We start from the raw sequence: 27,486 nt of genomic DNA, 5'->3' as shown, positions 1-27,486 counted from the left end.
GTAAATATATATATAAAAAATAAATCAAATATGTAGTGCAAAAATAGAAATTAAAAAGTGATGAAGTCGTGTTCATGGGTTCAGTGTCCCTTTAGAAATCAGATGGCAGAGGGGAAGAAGCTGTTCCTGAATTGTTGTCATCTTACTAACTTGAGTTTTTTGACGAGGTGATGGGGGTGACTGTGAAGGAAGAACAGTGGATGTCGTTTACATGGATTTTAGTAAGGCATTTGACAAATTCCCTCTTGGGAGGCTCATCCCAGAAGATTAGGGTGCTGAATTAGTTGTTTGGATTCAGAACTGGCTTGCCCATGGACAATAGAGGGTAGTGGTCGAACGGACTTATTCTAGATGGAGGTCTGTGATTAGCAGTGTTCCGGAGAGATCTGTACTGGGACCTCTACTTTTTGTGAGCTATATAAATGACCTGGATGAAAATGTAAATGGGTGGGTTAGTAAGTCCGTAGATGATATGAAGATTTGTGGTGTTGTGGATACGTAAAAGACTGGTGAAGAATACAGTGGATTATAGATCAGTTCTAGATATGGGCAGAGAAATGGCCACAGTGGCATAACAGTTAGTATGATGTTATTACAGCTCAGGGCATTGGAGTTTGGAATTCAATTCCAGCACCTTCAGTAAAAAGCATATACGTTCTTCCCATGAGAATACAGATTTTCTCCGGGTGTTCCAGTTTCTTCCCACAGATCAAATGTGCACTGGTCAATTGGTCATTGTAAATTGTCCCGTGATTAGGCTAGATTTAAATAGGTGAGTCATAAAAAATAACATAAGATGTGAAATGTTGCTTCTTGATAGAGCAAATGTAAAGTCAGTACACTGTTAAAGGGCAAGACCCTTAAGGTTGTTGATGAGCAGGGGATCTTGGAATCCCTGTTCATAGCTCCCTGAAAGTGGCTACACAGGTTGATAGGGTGGTTAAGAAGGTATACAGCATGCTTGCCATTTTTAGTCCAGGCACTGTGTTCAAAAGTTGCAGCTATATAAAACTCTAGTTAGACTGCAAATGGAGAATGGCATACAGTTCTGGTTACCCCATTATCAAAAGAAAGTTGAGGCTTTGGAGCGTGCAGAAGAGGTTTGCCAGGATGCTGCCTGGATTAGAGGGCATGTGCTATAATGAGAGGTTAGGCAAACTTGGGTTGTTTTCTCTAGAGTAGAAGAGGCTGAGGGGTGATCTGATAGAAGCTTATAAGATTATGAGAGGTATAGACAGGCAGATAGTATCTTTTATACTTTATACTTTATTTTCTGTAGTTATAATGTCTAATACCAGAGGGCATGCATTTAAGGTGAGGAGGGGTAATTTCAAATGAAATATAAAGTATAAATGTGTCTTTTTTACACAGAGAGTGGTGGGTACCTGGAATATGTTGCCTGGGGTGGTGGTATACATTACAGACTTTTAAGAGACATTTAGATAGGCACATTAATGCAAAGGAAAATGGAACAATGGACATTGTGTAGCAGAGGTCATTAGTTTTGTTGGCCATTTGATTGGTTTGGCATAACATTGTGTGCTGAACTGTTCTATGATTGTTTTCATTAGCATAAATAGTTATTATCCCTTCTGCAAAGGCACTATTATACCTGCAATATTTTCTCAACTATGACCTGAATTCATCTGTATCACAGAGAAAAACAAACCTTCTGTAACTGCCCATATCAGCCAATCTCATTTACAAACAACTTCTGAAAACACCTCTGTAAATCCCTGACAGTATTTATAAATTCAAGCTGTAAACTGCCTTGTCTTTGACCTCCTATTTATTAAGAAATATGGAGGGTTTCTTGCTGATTTTATGGCCAAGAATTTCTTGGCAGCTTTCTGACTGAGTGTCAATAAAATCGTCTGCTAATATCTTGCTTGAGTCTTTCGAATCAAATATTATGGTAACATGATTTTAAAAAGAACAGAGAGGTATGGAATTTAATCAATTATGTGGGGATTCTAAGTTTAGTTAAGGTGGAAACAGACAAGAGTCAAAGTGAAGATGACAATAATGACATAAAAGAAGTAACTGTAGACCATACAAGGACTTCTTTAAATACACCATGTTAGAATTATTGACTACTCAGGAAGAACTTGAAATTGGCATGAAACCATTACTTCTTTAATGATAGAACAGTCAAGAGGAAACAAGCACAACCAAAGAAAAACAAGATTTTCCTTACAGCACAAGATCATCCTGCACAGTTTTGAATTAATTTGGAAGTGTTATCCTATAATTTTGCAGGACTGTTTTTTGAATTGGACATAAAAGCGGCCTTGCTATTTCTGTAACCCAACGACATAAGTTGCTGAGTGGTAGAATCTTCAGGGATGCAACCACAGTAATTTGTCTATCCATAAAAACTCACAGTGATCGTGATTCAGATCATGAATATTTAAATAATACTGCTGGAATTTGATTTATTTTCTGTAAATTTATAGATTATTGTTAAATAGTTGGCATTATTGCCCATGGAAAAGATAATGAAGATTCAGAACAAGACTGTTCCAAAAAAAAAAGTGGAACTCCCAACTCTAGGGAACTATGAAGGTGAGCAAGTACAGAACACAGTGTTTAATAGTGGAGCCGTAAACCAGACTTGAATAAATGAAAACAACAGGAATTCTGCAGATGCTGGAAATTCAAGCAACACACATCAAAGTTGCTGGTGAACGCAGCAGGCCAAGCAGCATCTATAGGAAGAGGCGCAGTCGACGTTTCAGGCCGAGACCCGTCCTGACGAAGGGTCTCGGCCTGAAACGTCGACTGCGCCTCTTCCTATAGATGCTGCTTGGCCTGCTGCGTTCACCAGCAACTTTGATGTGTGTTGCTTGAATAAATGACCTGGGGGCACAAGTTCAAATCTCACCACAAGAATTGGAGAATTTAACTTCAGTAAATTAAGTAATTCGAAATCAAAAAGTTAGTATGGGTTGTGGTATTAGCTATGAAATCACGAGATTTCTAAGTAGTCTCAAGAGTATGGCATTTTAGCTTATCCCCACAGAAACAAATTGTATTGTGAACTCATCAGACAGGAAAATGCACGTATAAACCCATGAATATATATATATTCATAAATGAATATATCAAGGCTTTGACATTTGGCAGCTTTGATTCTTGAAGGGGAACCACCATTATTGACAGGCCTTTGGCTGTGATTGCTCCATTTTCTTCTCCAACTCTCACAACTAGAATAGAATGTATATATCCTCACTACCAGCCTTCACGTCCAAAGGATTGTTCTCCTCAATTTCCACCACGACTAGTTGCATCTACTTGTCTCCTTCCTATTCAGACCCCAAAACATTCTTTCCAATATGAAGAGCAATTCACCTGCAATTCTTTTGAGTCAGCATACTGCATTTGCTGCTCACAACATGTTGTCATCATTCTTTTGATTTAATTATCATTTAACGAGATTAAAACAGTTCTGTGGGTCACTGTAATGCTTTTTGTGAAAATTGCACACAGATTCAGATCTTTAATGGTAAAATTCACAGAACAGGGAAGTCTGATTGTCTTTGTAATGCCATGCTGAAACTGACAGCGAGGTTCTCTGACATCTCTTTTGATTTATCAGAGGTTCTTGCAACTTCCAACACTGTCCTCAGGTGCAAAATTTGCAGATGGCTCTTAAAGGTACATAATACAAATAACACTGTTACAGCTACTGTGGTCTAAGTTTTGGAACTCTGTTCATCAGCACTGTAGAAGCATCTTCATCACACTGACAGCTGTAGTTCAAAAAGGTAGATCTTCACTGCCTTCTCAGGGGCAATTGGGAATGGCAATAAATGCTGGCCTCACCAAAGGGTCACAGAGTCTGAAAATTGAATCAAAACATTCCTGGTAATGAATGGATAGATATTATGAAGAATTGAAGGACGGGGAATGGTGTGGTCAGTGATGGAAGGCATAAAGCAATGGTGTTCTCTGGAAGTTGGAGAGACTTGAGCAAGCTGAAGAAGAACAGTAGCCATATTCTTTATCCAAGAGCATAACATACACGAACCAAAGCTGCAGTTTGGTGCTGCTGACAGATGGTAGCCAGAAAGGGGACAACTGCAAGCTATGGAAACTTGTAACTTATGGATGCCTGTGTCGGCAACTGCATTTGCCTGCCCTGCCTTCTTCTACGGGTTGAATGAGAACAAGGAGTTTTAAATGCTGAAATTTTACATAACGCAGATTCAGGGGAAACAGTTGTTCTGAGGGTAAATAAAGTTACTTTTCAAACTAAGGAAGTCGTAAATCTCATTTGTTTAGATGGTCGTCGAAGTTTGCACCAGTGGTATCAATTGAGGTGCTTTAGACCTCAGAGCAAAAGAAAATCATTCGGGAAGTCAGGAATCAAATTTCTCCTTGAAATGTGGGCACTATTGTTCTACTCCAAGCTATGAGAGTTTTTCAAGTGCACAGCACTAGTTCATTTGGAGTTGTAACAACATGTTTTTATATTGAAGAGGCCAAATGCAGAATGAGTGACCACTTTGCAAAGCACCTCCGATCAGTATTCAACCATGACTCCAACCTTCTTGTCACCACTCACTTCAATGCTCCATCTCATTCTGATTTCTGTCTTTAGCCTCCTGAATTGTTTCAACAAAGTTCAATCTAAGTTCACAAAGAGTACTTACCTGATAACCAGTCATTCAACAGGCTTCCACATTCAAAACTGAGCTAACAATTTTGAAGATGTGTTGTTCTGTATTTTCTCTTCATATTTATGGCATTCATTTGAAATTCCTTTTGTAATTTCAGATCACGGTTCTGCTCTTTCATTTCTTCAGTACTTTGCTATCTAGCACTAACACTCTTGTCATTCCACTCAGTCTGAGACCTTGTTTGTTCTGTCCTCCATTTCTCTGCATCTCAAAAATAGTTTTTCATCTATTTCCAGATATGATTAAAGCTGCAGAGAAGATGAATCTCATGGTTGTTTACTGCATACATACTTTGATAATAAATGTACTTCGAATCCTTTAAAGCTGTCATGAAAATATTAACTCCTTTCTCTCCAGTTATTATAGCTAATTTTTTGTGTATTTGCATGTCCCTTTATTTCTATTGGCATAAGAGTAAAATAATGGATAAAAATGTTAACAAAAGTTCCAAAAGAAAATATTTTTATTCTAATGGTGTGCTTGAAACTTGCTACCTGAATGGAATGTAGAGGAACAGACTTTCACCACATTTCAAAAATATTTGGATATGTACTCAAAATGCCACTACCTGAGAGTCAACAAATTAAACTGGAAAGTCAAGTGTCCTATTTAGGTGGCTTTGCTCATTTGGATCATTTCAGGTACAAATGGCTCAATGACTTTCAGATGTACTGTGGGTTTCCGTGACTGGCAATGCATTTCAAATATTCTTGACACTGTATGATGTTATTATTAAGTACTGGAACATTAGTAAATCAATACTATTTGAAGTTGTAAGCTTAGCAGGTCTTTGGAATGGTGAATACTGAAGTCCATTTCAGTACTAAAGTATTATACAGAGCTGCCATTCCTGCTAGTGGTTTGAAATACACAAAGGAAAGAAAAGCTGCTTGACTAACTATTAAATGAAGAAACTACACTTGCATATCAAATCTGCCATTTGCTATAACTAAGCACAACACCTAGAATACATAGAATTTAAAGAGTCTACCTTTTTTCAATCTTACAATCAAGACAAAAATGCAGGGCCTGAAATAAAAGCCAAATTGCTTGAAAAACACAACAAGTCAAGCAGCATTGGCAGAGAGAAAGAAAAACTGAGTTAATATATCAGGTTGGTTACCTTGAAAAATTAACTTTGAAGCTGAACTATAGATGCTGTCTGTTTTGCTGTGCATTTCCAGAATTTTCCATTTTTACTCTAACTAATTTAAATGTATATGTTTTGAATGATTTCAGGATTGGAAATCTTGCAATAAAGTTTAGCATTTTAAATGGTAACATAAAAATATTAAATAATATCAAAGTAGTATAGCTAACCTATTTGATTCTGTAAATAAATATTATAACTTTAGTTAGTTCTACCTGACTTCAAAAAAGTAAAAATAAGCTTGTGAAACAAATTGTTCTCTACGGGCAAATCAAATTAAAATGACAGTTGACTACGTTTGAGATTTGGGTGGAATGTTCTTAAGCATTTTTCTTTCTAGAAGAAAGCAAATCCTACATAACCTAGTTCAATAACTTGCTGCCACTATTCATAACTTACCTTCTTCAGTTATGGAGCAAGATATTAGCTACAAGGTATTTTGTAATTAAGGCACTAAGAGATGTTTTATTTTATTTCAATATTGAATATGAGAGAGAAAGTTTCCCTTTAAATACAAAATGAGTGCTATTATCACAGATAAAAATTATTTATTTTTAATAAAATCCAAAAGTTGACAGAATTGAGAAAGAACAAAGAAGAAAGCAATACATAAGCATTTATCAAATGGAATTACTTTCATAATTTTCTTTGAAGTTCTCACTTTGTTAGAGGGGAGTGAACATTAAGCTAAATAAATCAACAGTAACAATAGCTGTCTGGATCACTGCAAGAGTACACTAGCTGCTTAAGTTCTAATTGATCAGATGGCTAAAGTGGATTAAAACTGAAATATTCTGGATTATGGTTTCTTTGCCACCTACTGTTTGATTGATTCCTGTCACTGCTTATTGGGGAACTAAGATACAGCATCACTCTGAACACACAAGACTTCTTTGAGATGTAGGACAACTGTCCATTGTGTAGTCTTAAGTTCTTCAGAAAAGATGTAGACTGTTGCAGGATGAAGAATATGGGAGAATTTAATGATGCTTTGATAAAACTCATTCCTTCACATATTCAATAAATATTTTAGAATGTGATAGTATTACATATTTTGCACACTTAATTAAATTTAATCAAAATGTGAGTAAAGGAACAACCCAGTTTAAAAGTCAAACCCTTATAATTTTTTTCAAATGTTATTACAAAGAGGAATTTTAATTATAAATATATTCAATTTTATATCTTTTGGAGTTTCTGAACTTTTTTTACAATTCAAGCAGAACTAATTTTGCTTAGGACTTTTTTTGTGCAAGCTGAATAGAGGCATGTAATGGAAATGCTGATAGAACCATTCTTGCAATTAGTCTCACCACATGGTTTAAGTCAGTAATGTACTACATGGGGAAACAAATGTACAAAGCAGTAACCCACTATTTTATCATATCTGACTTAACAACAATTTCTGGAAAAAATAACATCTCAGTTTCATCACAAGCATATAGGACATGTGATCATAAACTGTCCAGTGCGTAGAAAATTCAAAGATGCATCAGATAATAAATGTGAATGTATTTACACATGTAGTTCAACCTCTTTCAGGTATCCTGATACTGATTAGTTTTCTCCTTGGCTAAAGACTACTTACTTAGTACTGTCACAAAATGCAAAGTGAAAAAAAATTGAGTGAAGTGCACCAGAAAGAAAATTAGCACAGTGATTCAAAAATATCTTTTACATAGTCTTCGAGCATTGATGTTCAGTTTTCCCTCTTTGAGATATGGTGATGGCTGTTCCTCAGTCTGTGCGTTCCCTCAAAAGAACAATTTCGACTATACACTCGCTGAGCTAGAGAAATTACAGGGCCAAAATCCAGTTCCTAACAGAATTATTAAGCTTATTATGGTTTGGGAGTTCAATATTCACTACAAGTGAGAAACAGCCAACTGATTTTGTTTGAATGAATAGTTAAATTTTATTTAAGGAAGAACTTATGAAGAGGGCAGTTGTGAGCATGCACAGAACTCACAATCCCAAAATTCAATTCTTTTATTCTAGTTTTGGAGACAGTAAATAAGTAGCTGATTAGACACCAAATACCTTATCTGTATGGAAGATTCCAGAAAACACAAATTTCACCTTAAAGGGCTAGGGATATGTTATTAAAGTTGCCATATACCAAAGGGTTATTAGTGAGATTGAATGTTGATATTCAGAACCCTTTCACACAATTCATTGAGAGAGTCAAAGTGCAAACAGAGCAAGTAGCAAGGAAGGCAAATACTATTTTGACTATTGAAAAAAGACAAGGAAAAGGTATTTTCTTGCAATTATTTAAGACTCCAATGAGACTGTACCTAGAATATTGTGTACATTAGACTCCCTGTGTAAGCAAGACTATATGTGCAATGGAGGGAGTGAAGTGAGGGCTCACGATTAAATTCTGGAGAGGATAAAACAGACTGTACCTATTCTCTTGAGTTTAGAAAAGTTTATATCTTAGAAACATACAGAACCCAAATAGAGTTTGATGATATTTTCTGAAATGGCCTGAAATGGACTTCTCATCTTTTTTCTCTAGTCCAATGAAGAGTCTTGGCCTGAAGCATCAACTGTTTACTCTTTTCCATAGATGCTACCTGGCTTGCTGAGTTTCTCTAGCATTTTCTGTGTGTTGCTTGGATTTTCAGCATCTGTAGGTTTTCTCATGTTTGAAAGGGCAAGTGATTTATTTAACCTTTAAGTGGAGAATTTCAAATGAATCCTTGGAATTCTCCACCCATGTGGACTGTGGAGGCTTTAAGCCATGACTGTTAATTTTGTGGGTATTAGGAAAATCAAGGACAGTGGGGTTAGTGATTGTCATTGATGCTGAGGTAAAGGATCTTACTGAATGATGGAGCAGGTATAAGGGGCCAAATATCCTATCCTGCTTTTAGTTCTTTCCTCAAGTTCTCATGTAAAAGATAAAAAAAACTTTACTTTGTTATATAATGGGACCACAAACTAACCAGAGATTAAAATTCAAACAATGGATAGTTCAGATTTTATAACTTCTTGCAGAAAGTGATAAACGCATGCAACAAATTCCTGCCTACAATGACACTGGTAGCACTGGAAAATTGAAGAAAGTTGCAGTTTTAAAGCAAGAGAAAAAGGGTTACAAGAGGGGAATAAAGTAATATTTTTTCTTTGAAACTTGGTTTCAGCCAGGTAAACTCCAACTGTATTTTTCACTCAATGTTCTTAAGTGAATGTTGTTTCAGCTTACAATCATTTTGCCACAGAGAAAGCAATTTAAAAGATATAGAATTTGTAGTTATAACCACCAGATCTAAAAATCAACAAAATGGTTTTTTTTTGAGGGACTTTTCTTCAGACAATACTGAACTAAGGAAATTAAAACAAAAATATAAACTTCTTACCTTTATCTGTTGATATTGCCAAGCCATCTTTTCGAAAGCATCTCAGATACTGAACTGCAGTTATCAGAGTCTCTGTTCCTCTGGTGTATGACAGCCCTTGGATATTATCACTTTCATTTTTTTATATTATTATTGTTGATGTATTCACAATTCAGCAGGTAGTATTGTAAAAGTTCATTAGTAAATTCAAAAGACAATACAGAAAAGGCTCCTTGAACATGCCAAATTAAGTAATCACTTGGCTTCTTGTTCACCAACATCAGAGCCCAAATAACCTCTTCCAAAATGTGCCATCATTCATATAAATTCATTGCTGATTAAGCAACCACATAAACTAGAAAAGAAGTATTTCTCAATAGTTATTGCTCAAAAGGCTTAATAGTCATAATTACAAGAGGAAACAAAAAATCTTTATTAGCTTCATCACAAACAGCATGAAGAAATTACAGCATCAAGACGTTACTTCTTTACAGTAGTCATTTCACTCATTGAACTTATGGAATCATAAGAATTGTTGATGGTCACATTTTGTTCTAGAAAGCTGTATATTAATGTAACTAAAACTAGTTTAAAAAGAAAAAGAAAGTATCCTTCACTTTTAGTTCAGACATCCCGATCATATTCTAACATACTCTGCTGTAATAAAAATGAATCAGAAAGGAATATAGTAATGAGTCTACATATTTTTTTGCAACAGGAAACAAAAAGTCACTTTGTTGGGTATTTTACAACAGTAACCTAATATATGATAGTAGACAAAACAATAGATTTAAACAAGTAGATTATTAGGTTGTCAGCTCAGAATAGCACTTCAAGCTTTTTCACTAAATTTAACACAGGAAAAATAGTTCCAGAAGAAACAAAGATAATGGTACAATGAGTGCAGTGTAGGTTCAAGAGATGGAATGAAGAACTGATACACCTTAAAAATTTTATAAAAGTATCATCATCCATTTGATGCACATAACATATCAAGAATCCTCCAAAATGTTGATCCAGGTAATATGTAGCTTGCTAATATAGCAAAAAAAGTATACTGTGTTATTTATAGAGTTGTCATGCATGCCATACTCTTTGTTTTGCAATTCACACATTGAGTGACATGGCAACCTGAAGAAATCACTAAGAGTTGTGATGCACTCATTGGAGTAAATTCCTCCATCGCATACACTTTGCAACTATCCTAAACCTTGCCAGGCAAATTCCATCATTTTCTTCTTCACCTAATCCACCAAGGTGACAGGCCCGAACATTCCTGCCACTACAAAGACCATATGTTTTACAAGATATTTCATATAAATTAGAAATTACAATCATTTAGAATTCAACATTGTGTCCCATATTTCAATATCACAATCAAGACCAATACAAGGTATAAATGGTTGCTGTAGTCCAGTGTGTGCTTTTGTGGTACAATAATTTCATAACTCATTTTGTTATGTATGTTTTTTTAAATTTATGAATAAAACAATACAATTAAAATCAAATAACATCAATCAGTTGTAAATGTTAGCCACTAGTTTATCTTTTATTAGAAAAGAACAGTCTATAAGACATTTTTGCCTGGAATCCCTGGTGCTTCCTAAAGGCTGGGCTCAGGAAAAAGGCCAAAGGGCTTTATGTGTCTTTTAATGGAGGGTTGAAAGAAGGGGTGTTACAGGGATAAGAAACGGGAGTAAGTTTTGTAAGTTTAACAAAAAAAAAACTGGAGAATGGGAATGTGGCAAAATTTTTACTGCTATTTGTGTGAAATGGGAGGGGAAGATGGTCAAGGAGATCATGGAGATAAAGGAATATTAGAACCTACACTGGGAGGGAAATGGGGCAAGATTTTAGCTAAGTATTTATCTCACTTACCTGGAGGGATGCTAGTCTAGTGGTGTGCTGGTAATGCCATATTCCCTGTGTATCCATTGACAGGTATATAGCATGGAAAAATAAATCAGTCTGTGCAACCCGGACACAGAATTTATGTTGGGGTTGCAAGGGTGACTTACGACTGGTTGATATTTTTTTTCAAGTAATGCTAAATAATCCAGAACAAACCATTCATTTGCATAAAGCTATTAAGTTATGTGATTGAATGCAATTGATGACATAGCACATACTACTTAGAATTTCACAGAGTAGAAACAGTCCACTTGATCTAAATAGTCCTGAAGAAGGGTCTCGGTCCAAAAAGTCGACTGCTTATTCCTTTCCATAGATGCTACCTGACCTGCTGAGTTTCTCCAGCATTGTGTCTGTGTTTCTCTGGATTTCCAGCATCTGCAGAATCTCATGTTTCTAATTAGTCCAAGTCAGTATTTATGTTTTACTTGCTTCCTCCTGCCTTTCGTTCATTTCCATCAGTACATCCAACCATTCTCTTTTTCTTCAGGTGTACATTTAGCCTCACATTAATGATCATATTCCACATTCTTTTCTTAAATGCATTCAAATTCGCAGCACTCTCTAGATTAAGTATTTTCTACTTGATTTCTTGTTTTATAATTATGGTGTTCAATATTGCTGTGTGTTCAAGAGAGTGCTTTCTTTTTGCCTATTCTGTCAAAACCTTCTATAATTTCAAACATTTCTACTGGGTAATCTGTTTAGTTTCTATATCTTTCCTATATTATGAAAACCAAACTTGTACACTATATTCTTATTGTGGTCTTATCAAGTATGAGATTCAATGGAATATAACATATTTGAAGTCATTTCGTCCAACTAAATCAGGATGAATTTGCTAGGGAAAATTAAGTTTTGACAGTTTGCAGGAAAAAAAAGATTAAATATGGCATCTCCCCAAAAGTCAGAAATTACACAAGGAAGCAGATGAAATAAATACCATTGTCAAGGAAAAAATCTTTAACTATGTACGATTACAGAATAAAGCCCAAATTTCTGAAATGTACTTCTTAGTACCTCATCAGACAGGGTATGAGCCTCTTCTTTGTTCTCTTGGTTGGTGATTCATGAACACAGAATGGAACAGTAATCGATTTTAGTTATAAAAGCATACAGTCATTTAAAACTGGATTTTATAAATAGTTGGGCCTACATCTGTAAAACCAAGTGAAGTCTGCTGCTAATGTCTCAGACTACTTGACAGATAATACAATTTCATATTCTGTAAGTTAGCAAGAGCCATTAGTCATCACCCCAAATAAACTGTCGACTCAAAATATTTACTAAGTACAATAGCTCCACCTGCTGACAAAAAAGTACCTTACAGCCTGGAACTGTAAGCCACAATTCCAAAAAGGTTTATTTTATAAACAAATTATCTAGTGATAAACAAATTTTAATTTTACAATTTAACAACTTCAATCTTAAAAAGTGATTTGCTGTCAAATTATTTCATTAAAAAAAACTGAAAAAGCAGTTTTAAAACAGTTACCTAAAGAAATGCTATAGAACTCCCTGAAGTATGAATACAAAATGTTCTGCTACATAAAAGTTCATCAGATTTAAGGTGAAAGGTAAATAAAAGAGTATTAAAATACTTTTTCAATTGAAAACACAATACAAACAGAATGGATATAACAGATTTGAATCAAAATATTTGGAAGTGACTATCACACACACCATAATCCAGAGTCATCAGATACAACCAATCTAAACCACCAAACTATGTTCCACTTATGTTGGTGTAACACAGCTAGGTTTTGTTTGCCACCTTCTATCATATTTCTGCACATTAGCTATTTTTGATTGGAAAAATTTATTTAAACACAAATATAAGTTCCTCGTTGACAATAAAAACAACTTCAATAAGGAGCTACGTGAATAAAACCAAAGCCAAATTTCATTCATAGTCTAGCTACAATTGTTCTTTACAACATATGAAAGTAACACCCTCTGAACTGAAACAAAGGATATTATAAACAAAACTTAATTTGCATCCATGTGTATAGAAATGTAGAAAAGAATTGAGGATTTTCAACCGTGAAAAATGATTATTATAAATATACCACCTTATAGGTTTTAGGACTGATCATCTGCACACTTCACTGTGTTTTGTTTGTACACTCAAAATGGTTAGCAACCTACTAGGGAAATCAGCCATGTAACCATACCTGCATTTCTGACATTTTTGACTAATTGAAATTAGATAGTGATTGCTTAGGTTAAAGCTAAAAGATCACACGGTTAATTGGCTGCATCTGAAATTAAGTCCAACTCTATAAGGGGTCATAAAGACCAATACAATTGAGAGGTACTAAAAGATTACCTACAACCATCAAAAATTGTTAAAATTCTGTTCTAGTCCCCATATTCAGAAGCCTTCATTATAACTTACATGAAAATAAACTGAATAAAGATTGGACTAACTTGGTTGGAAAAAAAGAAATTTTTTGACAGTGATCAAGGTACAGGTACATTCCTTCTAAAAAATCTTCAATCCTACTTCTCTCATTTTCCTATTACCCCTTTCTGAGGATGTTATTGCTTCCCTCAATGACTGCTAGCTTTGCAACTCGCATGAACTGTGATTATTTTCCTTAATTATTCCCTTTAACAACTAAAAATTACAAAAGTAAGATATATTCTTTACAAAAATGTATAAGTAATGTTGCTGTGAAAGTCTAGAAGCAGGAAGGATCTGGATTCACTGGCACAAATCTTTAGTTTCTATTAAATTATTGAACTTAGAGTGCACCAAAAACAACTGCAACCAATATGTACATATGACAAAGTTGTGTGGTATTTGTAGTATTCTTGCTTTTTACTGAGTACTTCAACTAAATATACAATGATATTCAAAAAGGCTTTATTCGAATTAAAGAAAATTAATATGCATGTTTAGCCTGGCCCTTTAGATCGTCCAGCCACCATTCACAAACCTAAAATCAAATCTTTATCCTTAGGATAGTCTGTGAAGGAAGCATTGATTTAAAATACAGCCTATGCAGGCCAACAAACAGGATACTGTCTCATTCCTTCTAATTTAGATTGAATTCCCACTATCCTCTTCTCTCCCATTCCAACTCTTCCATATTCAACACATCTAAATGGGCCACCTCCCCCTTTATAAGAGCCATGGCTATGCAGCACTAATGCCATTCCTTGGATCTATCAGCAAGCCAGTATTGTCCACAAAATGGGGCATAATTTTCCTATAGGTGATCTATATCACCTCCAAACAATACGAAAACCAGTTGATAGGTTGGTCAAACTGCCAGCCACAGCTTTAAAACAGAATAATAAACAAGCATATGAACCACTAATTCGCTACAGCACGTCATATATATTGACTTACCTGGCAAGTTAGACTTCAGTCGATCTAGTTCCTCTTGGAGCTGTCGAATTTTTTCTTGTAGTATTACACAATTTGGACAGTACGATGTGGGCTGGCTTTTTGGAAGACCTTCCTTAGCCACAGCCCCATGCCGTCCACCTGAAGTTTCTGGCGGCAAAGTGTTTTCTTCAGTATTTTGAAGAAACCCAGAGTCTATTGCTTGGAGAAAGCCAGAACTTAAATGCTTTTCATTAACCTTTTGTTGGGACCTTAAGTCTATCTCGCTTCTGGTGCTTGATTGAGATAGAGTACTTTGCTGTGAGGAAGTTCCTGGACGGTCAAATGTGTCTCCCTCTTGATGCCTGAGCCTTTGTCGAGTGGGAATTCGATTGTCCATTGGTGATGAATATTTTGTTTGTGCTGCATTCAATTTATTGATTTCATGTTCCTGTCCACTGCGGCCTACAAACTGAGACCTTTGAGGTACAGGAGATGAGGTAGTTATATGAAGATTGCTAGCTTGCTTCATAGAACATACATACTCATATGGACCCAGACCAGAAGTGGGACAACCAAGCTTTTCTCTTGAAGAATCAACAGGCAAGTCGTGGCTGCTTTTGGAGAATTGTTCCAGCTTCTTTTTTTTAGGGCTTGGGCTACAGTCTCCATCTTTGTTGCTACGTTTTCCACCTTTGTTGGGATTGGTACTTTCAAGTCTTTCAAAGTCATCCTTATTTAGAAGCTCTGGTTTTCTGGAGGTCCCTGGATTTCCAGTGGATTTTTCAATGGAATGTCTTCCTAGGTTAGCCTTCTTGCACTTTGCTTCCGCTGAAATGGTACATGATGTAAATTACTGCCAATATACAGGGTTTGAATGTCATTTCTTTTGAGCTCACAGCAATGACTTATCTGAAGAAATATTCATTTTCAAAGTACATAATGTCACCAAGAAAAAGGAGCATTGGTATGATGAGCTAGAGCAAATAGTTTACTATGAACTAACAACGCAATATGGAATTAGCTTGTGTTGTTTTCATAACACACATTTCTTATTTCTTGGGCTGAAGCAGTTCAGTGAGAACTGGTTTACCACTAAATAAGTAGGCAAGAAATACTTGGAATTAATGTGTCAAGAGTCACATAGATACATTTATATCTTGTATGATTAAGTCCAGTTTAACGCAGAAAATAATTTCTCTTGAATTTTTGGGGTAAAATATTATTTTAAAGAAAGGAGAATGTTATTTCTGTTTGATAATGGTAACAAAATAGTAGGAATGGTTGACATTGAAATATGTGATTTTGCTAGTAGATAATTAACTGTATGAGCAAAGATTCTTATATGTAACTGCAATAATACATGCCAACAAGACCCTGATTATGACAAACAGTTATAATCTGTACAATCAATGAGACAAAATTACATATAAGTTGCAATATATATTTGTGGGCAAAGATAATATTTCTACAGTATTATAGCAGTTATCCGTAGGCTATTACAAGTGCTACTCAAACCACCTGAGCTCATTCAGCCAAACAGTCCAATTATCACATAAAATCATGTAAAATATATGTTAAAACAGTTAAATATGTACTACTACTAAAATCCAAAATCATTTCTTCTCATGAAGGTTTTATGAGTCTAGAAATATAAACAATAATTTGTTTGCCAAATGTCACACAAGTAAGCTTTAAAATTTTACGCAGATTACAAACCAATTCATTTTTCAAAATCATATTTTCTTGTATTTTGCAGACTCGTACTAAATGTCTCCTGCAATCACTGTGTTAAATTTTAGTTATTTTTCTTTATGGTACAGGAACCTGGAAGATTTATTGCTTTGCATTCATTACCCCTTCCAAATCCTAACAGATTACATATTTGGACAAGCAAAGCACAGTCCAAAACACTGCCCAGTGTGGTTAAATTTCAAAAACAGTCCCATTTATTGTTTGAAAGGAAAAAATAGCATATTTATGTTTACTTTTGCTTTTAAAGAGTGAAGTGAATTGAAATTGTTAAATACCATTATTTTTGCTTACTGGAGGATCATATGTATTCATCCAATAATGTTTTCATTAGAATGGCTGGTAGCTTCCTTCTTCTCTTCCTGTTCTAACCATGTGCATAATTGTGATAATAAATTTTAGCAGGTTGTAAAATACATACATATTGAATAAATACTACCAAATGTTACCCTTGGCTTCCAAATTAATTAAAATTGATATGTTTGCATTCTCCACATATGATCTGCAAAATATAAGCTTTAAAACCTTACAATATTGTGACATTATTAATCAATTTGCCTGCCCTAGAACCAATTCCTTATTTTAATTTTATTATTAAATTCATTCTAAGACCTCTAGCCTCACTGGCATGGTAAACTGAACTCAAAGTACTGTGTTTTTATCATTTGGTATTAAATGTCAATATTCAATATTAGCTAATTAAAATTTAAAGGACATATAATTGGAATACATGCTCTAAATTAGGTTTAACTATCATAAGTAATATTTTTGGAGATGTAACTGGATAAAAATAACTGCAGTTAGTAACAATAAAGACAAATTCCCACTTCTATTGCATCTTTTACAAGTCATTCTAAAACAGTTCACAGTCAAAAATTAAATCACTGTAGCTCTCACAAACATTAAGAAGGTAATTATTTTATTTTAAAAAGTGATACTGATTGAGGGACGGTAGACAAGGTCTTTGTTTAACATCTCATCTGAAAAGTGACAGGTTTGCTCTTAAATTGGCTGGAATAGAAAGTGATAACATTTAAGGTAATGAAGGAAAGGCGGTGGCCGTTGTCTGCATGGATTTTAGCAAGGTCTTGGACAAAGTTGTACATCAGAGGCTGATCATCTCAGTCACTTGGCATTTAGGATAAGGTAGTAAGTCAGATTCAACATTGACTTTGTAGAAGTCAGAGAGTGGTAATAGATGGTTGCCTCTTTGATGGATGACACCAAGGTTGGGGGTGTAGTGGACAGTGAGATAAGCTACCAAATGCTGCAGTGGGATCTGCACAAGCTGGAAAAATGGGCTAAAAAATAGCAGATGGAATTTAATGCAGACAAGTGTGAGGTGTTCCACCTTGGAAGGACAAACCTGGATAGGACTTACGCAGTGAATGGTAGGACGCTGAGGAGTGAGGTGGAACAGCAGGATCTGGGAAAGCATATCCAGGATTCCTTGAAAGTGGAGCCACAGATAGATAGGGCCATAAAGAGAACTTCTGGCACACTGGCCTTCATAAATCAAAGTACTGAATACAGGAGTTGGGATGTTATGCTGAAATTGTATAAGACGTTGATAAAGCCAAATTTGGTGTATTGTGTGCAGTTCTGGTTACCTACCTACAGGAAAGACATCATTAAGATTGATAGAGTACAGAAAAAATTACAAGAATGTTACCAGGACTTGAAGACTTACAGGAAAAGGTAGAATAAGTTACAACTTTATTCCCTGGAGCGTAGGAGGATGAGGGGAGATTCTACAGGTATACAAAATTATGAGGAGTATATATTGAGTAAATGCTTTTTCCAGAGACTGGGTCAGATTAGAATTAGGGGTCATATGTGTTCAAGGAGAACCCGATGGGGGAACTTCTTCATTCCGAAGGTGGAGCAAGTGTAGAACAAGCTGTCACCTGAAGTGGTGGATGTGAATTTGATTGCAACATTTATGAGAAGCTTGGATAAGTATATGGATGGAGGGGGAATGTTGAGCTATAATCCAGGTGCAGGTCAACGGGACTAGGCAGAATAACAGTTTGGCATGAATTAGATGGATGAAGAGCCATTTAATTCTGTAATGCTCTATGCCTCTATACAGGTGGAGAAGGAGATGTAGTGCTGATGGTAGTGATAATTTACAAACAAAGAAGATACAGATTCAATAAATACTACCAAATCTGGAACACAAGAGATTCTGCGAATGCTGGAAATTCAGTGCAACACACAAAATGCCAGAGGAACACAGCATAGCAGGCAGCATCTACAGAGAGAAGAAAAGGATGACATTTCAGTCTGAGACCCTTCTATCAGGACTGGAAAGGAAGGGGGATGAAGCTTGAATGTGGGGAGGGAGGGGGAGGGGGATTGAAGTGAGAATCTGGGAGGTGAAACATGGAAAAGATAAAGGACTGAAGGAGGAGGAATCTGATGAGAATGGAGGAGGGATACCAAAGGAAAGTGATGAGCAAGTGAGGAGAAAGGAAGGGGTAAGGGGAAAGCCAGAATTGAGTGTTGAAAAGAGAGAAGGGTGATGGGGAAGAAATGATCTGAGGTTGGAGAAACCACTGTCCATCCTATCAGGTTGGAGGCTACCCAGATGAAATATAAGGTGTTGCTCCTCCAACCTGAGAGTGGCCTCATTGTGGCAGTAGATGAGGCAATGGACCAACATGTCAGAATGGGAATAGGAAGTAGAATTAAAATGGGTGGTTACCAGGAAATTATGCCTGCTGTGGTGGATGGAGCAAAAAGGGCTCAACAAAGTGGTTCAAATCTGGATTATAAGGCACCAGTAAAGATGCGTTAAGGTGCCACCATGTAATACTCAGTGAAGTACCTTCCCCACTTCCCCAGGGAATGTCAGATGAAAGTTAGCTGAGACCTACTCATGTTATTTTGGAAAATTCTCAGGAAGGTTCCTTTTATGATCCATCTCAGGGAATAGAGGTGATCGATGACAGAAAGTTACAGAAACAAAACCTAGACTGATACTGCATGTTGTCAGCAACTAAGGTGCAAGCCCAAGCTCTTTCATGTACTGGCTAATGTTAGCGCATGATGACCTAGAACAAGAGAGGAATTTCACAATGCAAGTCAAAGTCCTCAATTTTCAATAACATTTTTTTAACTAGAAATTACATCATGTAGCCTACAAAATGTTGCTACGCTCTCCAATCTCCTGGCATAGATCTTTACCTCTTATAAATAAAACAGTTCTTTAAGGTGTAGTGAAATGGTTGATTAAGTTGTTTTAGCAAAGGACAAAACAATAAACACCTTGGGAGTTGATTGATATCTTACACCAATTACATTATGGAAATGCTGATACCGAATATATACTGAATATCATCTTACATTGATCTTCCTTTCTGGTTTTGAATGTGGAGGACAAAAGCAGCCTTTAGTTTCTAAACAAAAAACTTCAGGGAGAGATATATACCTACACCCAGAGGTTCAAAGTTAGTCCACAATATCAAAAAAACTCCAAGTGATAAATGTAGTAAACTCAATATTTTATATTATTACAGAAAAACATAGGAATCGCAGCAACTCAGCCTGATCATACTATGCATTCAGAATTTCAAAATTACCAATCTGTTCTTGCACTTTTCTTATGGAAATAAAGTGAACCTTTTGAAAGATCGAATATACACATCAAAGCAAATATTAAAAAGACATATTATTAAATTTGTTACTTCAAGGTAGTAGTATAATTGTATAAAAGGAAGTATAAAAGGTAAGATCACCTAAAAGAGCTACAAGAACTTCCTAAAGGAAGAACTGTTGCCTCAAGACACATGAAAGTATTCTGGTAAGATTGAATTTACTGCCAGTCCGGACTTGTCATGGGATGAATAGGCAATATCATTCTTAATCCCTCTGGCTATTCCTAATTTTCTGCCGAGGTAGAAATCTAACCTTATTCAGACATGAGACCATAAAATGTACAAAAGTGGTTACAATTATAATAATGTTTTGAAAATTTACCTAACTGGGAAAAATAAAAGTTTTTTTTAAACATAAAGTTCAAATTCCAAAGAGATCATCCTGGAATTCCTGGTCAACTATGGAAAATCTGGAGGCACAAAGAAATATCGGTTAGGTATTTAGATGGAATCTCTTAAATAGAAATGGATAGCATTAACTATTTTGCATAACTTGTTTTGAAAAGCCATAGAGGTGTTTAGTTGTGTAATGGAACATCTGCTTCTATTCATTACATCCACTGCTCTGATTTCCATATATGAGATATTTTGTTCAAGGTAATTGAGAAGAGAGAACCATGCTTCCACTGTTCACTAGAGAAGATATAGCAGAATTGAATCTGAAAATACAGTGGCTACTTCCTGAGATGACAGCAAATCTGCTCAGAGTGGAAACGTTTATAAAATGTTATGCCCCTAACAAAGAATTAATTCACAAGATTTACTTGGGATGGAAAGTGGTCCAAAGGGTAAATATCTATTTAAATGGACTTAAGTATAATGCCTAAGACATAATGCATGCATGGGTCAGTCAGGACTTACTGGATGCCAGATGGTGCAGCATCTGTCATTATGCTTTGATAATAGACTCCATGTGGAGTTCAATGGCAAAACCTTGTCTTGTTGGGATCCTTGGCACTGAACTGTCACAGACCTGAGATCCCAATGCTTTTAATGGGAAGAGAAGTTAATATTTAGCTTTACTTTAAGCTGTCACTTTTTATTTAAAGTGCTTTCAAATAATTTTATTGCTTCAAAACATTTACTTCAATTTTAACATCTCTGTCGTAACATAGATCTCTGAAATTTATTTTTCATTACTGTCAAAGTTTCACTCTGGAGAATTCCGGAGGCAGGAGTTCCAGACTATATTTACAAAGCATAGTTATTGTCTCTATCTCACCACCTGTTTTAACATAGAACCTAGAAATCTACGGCACATTACAGGCCCTTCGGCCCACAATGTTTGAGGGTGAATTTCAGTAAGATCTTCCCACTGCATATGAGCCAGGAAAGTGCAGGCACACAATAATCATGCACACTAGTTCAAAAAAGATGTGGTTCTGATTCAAGATTGTCAACCTAAAACTTTTACTCTGTCTCTCTCTCTTCAGACTATTTCCAACAGTTTCTGTTTCATTCCAGTCTGTTATTATATTTTACTTTACAAGGATCAAGACAAATTTGAGTTATTCACATTAAAATCTGCAGTTTGTACATTTCAGAATTTCACATGCAACTAGAATCATGCTTTTCTGAAAGCACAGATGAAAAATACTGTATATGGATGTAGAACTTAAGAGACCATAGAAACCAATGTGTATTAGGAAGTGTGGTTACATTCTCTTTTGCTTCATTACACATTTAGAAGAAAAGGTTATTCCTTCCATTTTAGGGAGATTGAATAGTTCTGCCAACAAAATGAGTAATTAGTAATTCTGTTTATTTTCAGGAGAAAGAAAACAAAAAGAACTATACGGAACATAAAATGCTGGAGAAACTCAGCAAGTCAGGCAGCATCTATTGAGGGTAACAAACAGCTGACATTTCCTGATAAAGGGGCTCAGCAAAAAACGTCAACTGTTTACTGCCCTTGACAGATGCTGCCTGACTTGCTGGGTTCCTCCAGCAATTTGTGTGCATGCCGCTCAAGGTTTCCAGCATCTGCAGAATCTTGTTTTTTTAAAAAAAGTGACTTCCTACTTTATATACCATTCTGAAGTATTCTAAACAGATTAATACAACATAATGAAATTGGTTAACAAAAAAGAAACTTTCTTATATATGAGCAAATTAGCCAGGTTTTTCTCACATTAGATCAAACTTAATTCTCCACAGATCTCTCAGTGGATATATAGCTCCTAAAGATACAGTGGTGAACAGTACTTCACTCAAATAATTGAAGTCTAATACACAATAACACATACTTAACAAATTAGCCAAAGCACATGTACACAGTGAGAAAACAGAATGATTTCACAAGCTCAAACTTCTTATTAATGCTACCTGAATTTGTCAGATCAATGCTGTATTCTGACCCTGCATGTCTGCCTCAAACAAGTCCGCACTGATGGCCAATTTTATTACATTTATAGAACTTTTCATTGTTACTCACAAAGGACATCTCAATAAACAGCAGTGAGGGCTACTACAATCAAATTACATGATTTGAGTATGTCGTGGCGCAATAATTCACTGCAGGCTGCATGACAAAGAATACCAGCTAACTTTGAATTCAGCAAAACCTGAGTTTACAATGACATGAAATTGCAAATGGTTAATAATCCTGAACATACGCCCAACATTAGAATTCTGTTAAATCATTTTTATTTAAGTCCCTGGAGTTTTCTTGTGGTTGCTTTAATATTGTTTGTAAATTATGTAACTACCATCATTGTGACTTTCCAGAGTTTCTAAATGTTGACAATGAAACAGTCATAGTAATTTAAAAGTATTCGTTTCTTATGCACATACAACTGCATCATATAAGAAATAAATTTGAGGATATATGTGGAAAAACTACAAACTATTACATTTATAACATAAAACTGAAACCAATGAAACATTTTGAAGATTTGCAAAAGGCAAATGTGACACGTTTCCATAAAACATGGAAATGTGGATTAGTAAATTGGGCCTATAAGAGTACAACGCCTTCAATAAAACCTGCCAACACAGTCATCATTGAATAAATGTTAAGATTTTAATAAAGAAACATTGACAAATACTTTATTCCTAAATTTATAATTGATTCATTTCTCTTCTCCAGGCGGGAGGAGAAGATGGCGGCACGCCTGCGTGTGCGCAGCCCTCCGGTGAAAAATGATATTGTATCTGTTAAATAGGGGCCGTGGACAATTCTGATTTGATGGAGAATGGATGTGAAAGCACAGAGGAACATCTGGAGAAATTTCTGAAACGCCCGTTCGCTGCTGTCATTACTGAGTGGTCGTGAATCTTTCGGAGGATAGGCCTCAAGATCCCTGGCCTTGCCTGCTTTTGGCGATCAAGAAGGAGGCTGAATCGTTCGGACAGAGATGGCGCACAGTACTCAGTGTCGGACAGCTGATCAGAGCTCGAAGTTTTCGGATGACTCAGAGTCGGATTGTGGTCAGCATGGCAGGGAGAGTTTTTCTTCCTCCTCCCGTCTGTGTGAGATGTGGGACATTTGAGAAACTTTGAACTTTACTGTGCTCATGGACTTCTTCATCAAGTTATGGTATTGTTGCACTGTTGTAACTATATGTTATAATTATGTGGTTTTGTCAGTTTTTTCAGTCTTGGTCTGTCCTGTGTTTTGTGATATCACACTGGAGGAAATAATGTATCATTTCTTAATGCATGCATTACTAAATGATAATAAAAGAGGACTACGTGTCTTCATAATCTAATCATCTTCACCTCCATAAAAATACTACTGCTGATTATTTTACAAAAGATGCAGTTACAAAGAATCAAATCCAAATAAAATTTAATTCAACCTATAGCTCAGTAATCAAAAATAGAAGTATGTTACAATAGTGCAAATGTATTCTTGATGTTCAGTATTCTTTCATTTAGTTTATAGTCTGTTACAAATACAATGTGCCTCAAATGATCATGACTAAATACATATACATAAGCAAGATATGAACAATATTCAACTCTCATTAGATACATTTTTAAACGTAAAATTTGAGATAAATTTTCAAACACTGAAACTATCTTTATGACACTAAAATTTACAGGTTTCAAATGCTGATCATCCCACATTATTAAATATTCGCAGCATTCAAAATTAATATGTATTAGAAAATTTACACCCATATGCACAAATTCCCTGAAGATGGCATCTTGCTGACTGCATCATTGCTGATAGCCACTGAATAGCACTGAGTTGCTGTATTTGCACAATACATAAACTAAACTCACCACAGGAAGTAAGCCCTGTCACTTTCAAACCTAAATAGTCTTTTAAGAGTTACTAATATTCTACCCCTGGAAGTTGATGATGGCTTTGCGATCTGTCAAGTATTTAAACCTAATACTAGTCACAACTTTGCAGCACTGCTATGTGTACTATTCCTCATTAATGCTTTCATAGCTTTCAGTTTCAACAGTATCAGCAACTTCATTGAAACCAATATAGCATGCGGTTTCATTTTCACCATTTACTCTAGCATCATATTCTGCAGTTCACCCATGGTATACATGCAGTTCACAGAGCAAACAATACTATTTTATCCTGTACATCACAATTAATGATGGACAGTGTTTCTCCTAAAATAATGCACCAACATTTGTATACCTTTCAAACAATTGGTGCACTCATCAGTAACATTTAGGCAGTGTCAATTATACAGAGTTGGGATAAGTGCAAGTGTTTCCTGATATTCTCAATACAATTATTGAAAAAAACTGAATTATGAAGTCACACCTTCATAATCCAGAGATTGAGTTGGTTTCTAAATCAATTATTTAGTAATCAGTAAATTTAGATAATTATGTGCAGTAAAGGCATCAACAAGTAAAATGTGTAGACGGCAGCAAACATGGCTGTTGAATAGGCTCTCCTTCTTAAACTCTTTCCCAGTGATTTTACTGGAAAGGTAAATTGTCATTTCTGTATTCTGCATTTAGCAAATGTCACCCGAAGATGAATTTTACTCCTGAAAAGTTTCAGATGCTAATTTTCAAACATCTTTTCTCATCCACGATACAAAATCTATGTTTAAGTAAGTGAGCCAAGTGCCCTGTTGGATGGCTACTGATAATGCAGATGTGTTGAGAAATTCTTGTGTTAAACATGCAGGCAATGGAGATACACAGGGAGAAAATGGAATTGCTACCATCTGTTTTTGGGTGCCAAGTTTCTTTTAAATGTTCACGAGATATCTACTGCTGACCAAGCTAACCTTTATTGACCATTCCTAACTGCCTTTGAATTTTCAGAGGTCTGGTAGGCCATTTCAGGGAGTAGTCATACCAGGTGAGGAGGGTAGATTTTGTTCCCTGAAAGACACCAGTAAACCAGAAAGATTTTTAGCAAAAATCCTATGGTTTCTTGTTTAAAATGTATTTTAATTCCAGTCTTGTTTGATTATTCTAACTTAAATTGTCCACATAGTTTGGCAGCATTCAAAGTCAACAACAGTCCATAACTTAACCGAGTTGCCTTTAGACCTTTGAAATGAAAACTGCATGCACATTTGAAAGATGAATCATGACAGGAACGGATTGCTGAAGGGATCTAAGCTCGTACAATAAATTTCAGATGTAACTTTACAGTTCAGAAATCCCCAGGGCAAGCCCCACCTAACCTTCACAGTTGAATTGGATGGAACCTGGCACTCTCAAGCAATGCTGTTTACAGAAAATCATCTAATGCTTTTATGTAGTAGCTGGCTAATTTCACCACAGCTCACTGCAGTGGAATTTCCTCTGCAATATAAGTGTGCATGGTTAAGAGAAGGGTAATGAGAAGATTTCTCAGTGGGTATCCATATCTACCCATGATATTCTGCAAGCAATTAGCTTACTTTATAATCTCATAATTTTGACCCAATTCCCTATTACCAATACCTTCACATCTATCTTTTCTTTGTCAATGAACATCACATCAAGGCCACTATGCAAAAATAAAAATCTTCAGAATGATATATCTACAAGACATACCTACATGCAAGATTCTGAAGGGGCTTTGACAGGATCAAAATTGTTAGGTCACTCCTCCTGTTTGGGAAACCTACAGTAGAACTAGGAGGCAAGATAAGGTATAGCCGCTTACAGCCAAGATGAAGCAGCATTTCCTTTCCAGAAGTCTGTGAATATTAGGAATTCTCTATCTGCAGAGAGATAAATCATTAAATATATTCAAGCTAAGATACAATTTTCCATTGAAAGGGAATAATGGATGATGGGTATTAGGAAGAATAGCTTCACTGATAAAGATCAGTCAGCTATGATTCAATTTTTCAATGAATGCTTGACCTACATACGTTCTCACGTTATTACATTCCATACAAAAGTCAACTGATTAGGCTTATGCATTGCATAAGTCAGTTTTTTTGTCTACCTTTACCTGTGCTAATAGTGCCCCTGTGGCTTAGAAGGCTGTTGACATTTAATGGAGACAAAAGTCTGTAGATGTGGAGTGGAGAATGTGTTGACTGGGGGCATTGTGGCCTGGTGTGGAAGCACCAATGCCTTTGAACAGAAAATCCTACAAAAGGTAGTGGATTCGGCACAGTGCATTAAAGATGAAGCCCTCCCAACCACTGAGCACATCTACAAGAAATGCTGTTGTAGAAGAGTGGCATCTAACATCAGGGATCCCTACCACCCAGGCCACGCTCTTCTCTCACTACTACCATCAGGTAGAAAGTGCAGGAGTCTCAGGACTTATACCACCAGGTTCAGGAACAGTTACTATCCGTCAACCAACAGGCTCTTGAACAAAAGGGATAACTACACTCACTCGCCCATCTATTGAGATGTTCCCCCAACCAATTATCTCACTTTAAGGACTCTAGTTCATGTTCTCGTTATTTACTGCTATTGATTTATTTTGCATTTGCCGTTTGTTGTCTTCTGTGCTCAGGCTGATCTTTCACTGATCCTGTTATCGTTACTATTCTATAGATTTGCTGAGCATGCACACAGGAAAATGAATCTCGGGATGTCTATGGTTACATATATGTACTTTGATAATAAAATTTACTTCAAATTTTTTGTACTTTGAAATATCCTGATTATAATCTCAAACTACTTTGCACTAAACTGTTGTGGTCACGAACTGCAGACTTTTAGCATAAAGGGCCAAGATGGGTTGGCTTGTAAACAGTAACAGTAGCTGGACTTAGAGAAAATAGTCTGTTTCCTGAGTGAAGACAACAGAAGTCACTGCAACTCTGCTGCAGAAGCGAGACATTGGGTGACTGCTGCTCATTTTCCAATAGAACCTATGATTCAGAAAACAAATACTGCAGATCCCCAAAAGAGTAAATCCAGTTGGCCAATTTCTCTACAAAATACATGTCAGGCTGGTGCCAGATTCCTTATGCTTTATTAACTCTGAATACAGGCTTCTAGTATGGTTCCAATGTAGTCTTGATGAGAAAAGAATAATTGTGAGAGCACTTGACAAGATGCATTGTCAAGGAAGCCTGTTTGGTGAAACTGAAGTTAATTATAACAAGGAGAAAACACTTCATTAGCTGGTGTCTTAATTCTCACAGAGAAAAATATTTTGTGATTTTTGAGAGTTATTCACCCTAGCAACAAGCAAGATTTCCTGCCCTGTAGAACATCACTGAACCATGTGTTTTTTTTCTACACAACGATCCAATCGCTTTCA

At 35.9% G+C, this 27,486-nt stretch overlaps 1 protein-coding gene across 3 annotated transcripts in view; it reads right to left on the bottom strand.

Annotated features, from left to right (window-relative positions):
* The window catches only part of prdm11 (PR domain containing 11), a 117,122-nt gene that overhangs the window by 40,925 nt on the left and 48,711 nt on the right, over positions 1-27,486 (bottom strand). For 2 of the 3 annotated variants that reach the window (XM_063062223.1, XM_063062224.1), the window contains exon 7: positions 14,446-15,252. The exons of the other annotated variant lie outside the window; for it this stretch is intronic. In XM_063062223.1, the coding sequence (XP_062918293.1) occupies positions 14,446-15,252 (807 nt within the window). The remainder of the gene's footprint in view (positions 1-14,445; positions 15,253-27,486) is intronic. 3 annotated transcript variants of the gene reach the window in all.

Source organism: Mobula hypostoma, chromosome 11 (assembly GCF_963921235.1).
Source record: "Mobula hypostoma chromosome 11, sMobHyp1.1, whole genome shotgun sequence".
NCBI classification, from domain to species: domain Eukaryota; kingdom Metazoa; phylum Chordata; class Chondrichthyes; order Myliobatiformes; family Myliobatidae; genus Mobula; species Mobula hypostoma.
This window is presented reverse-complemented; position numbering and strand designations above follow the sequence as displayed.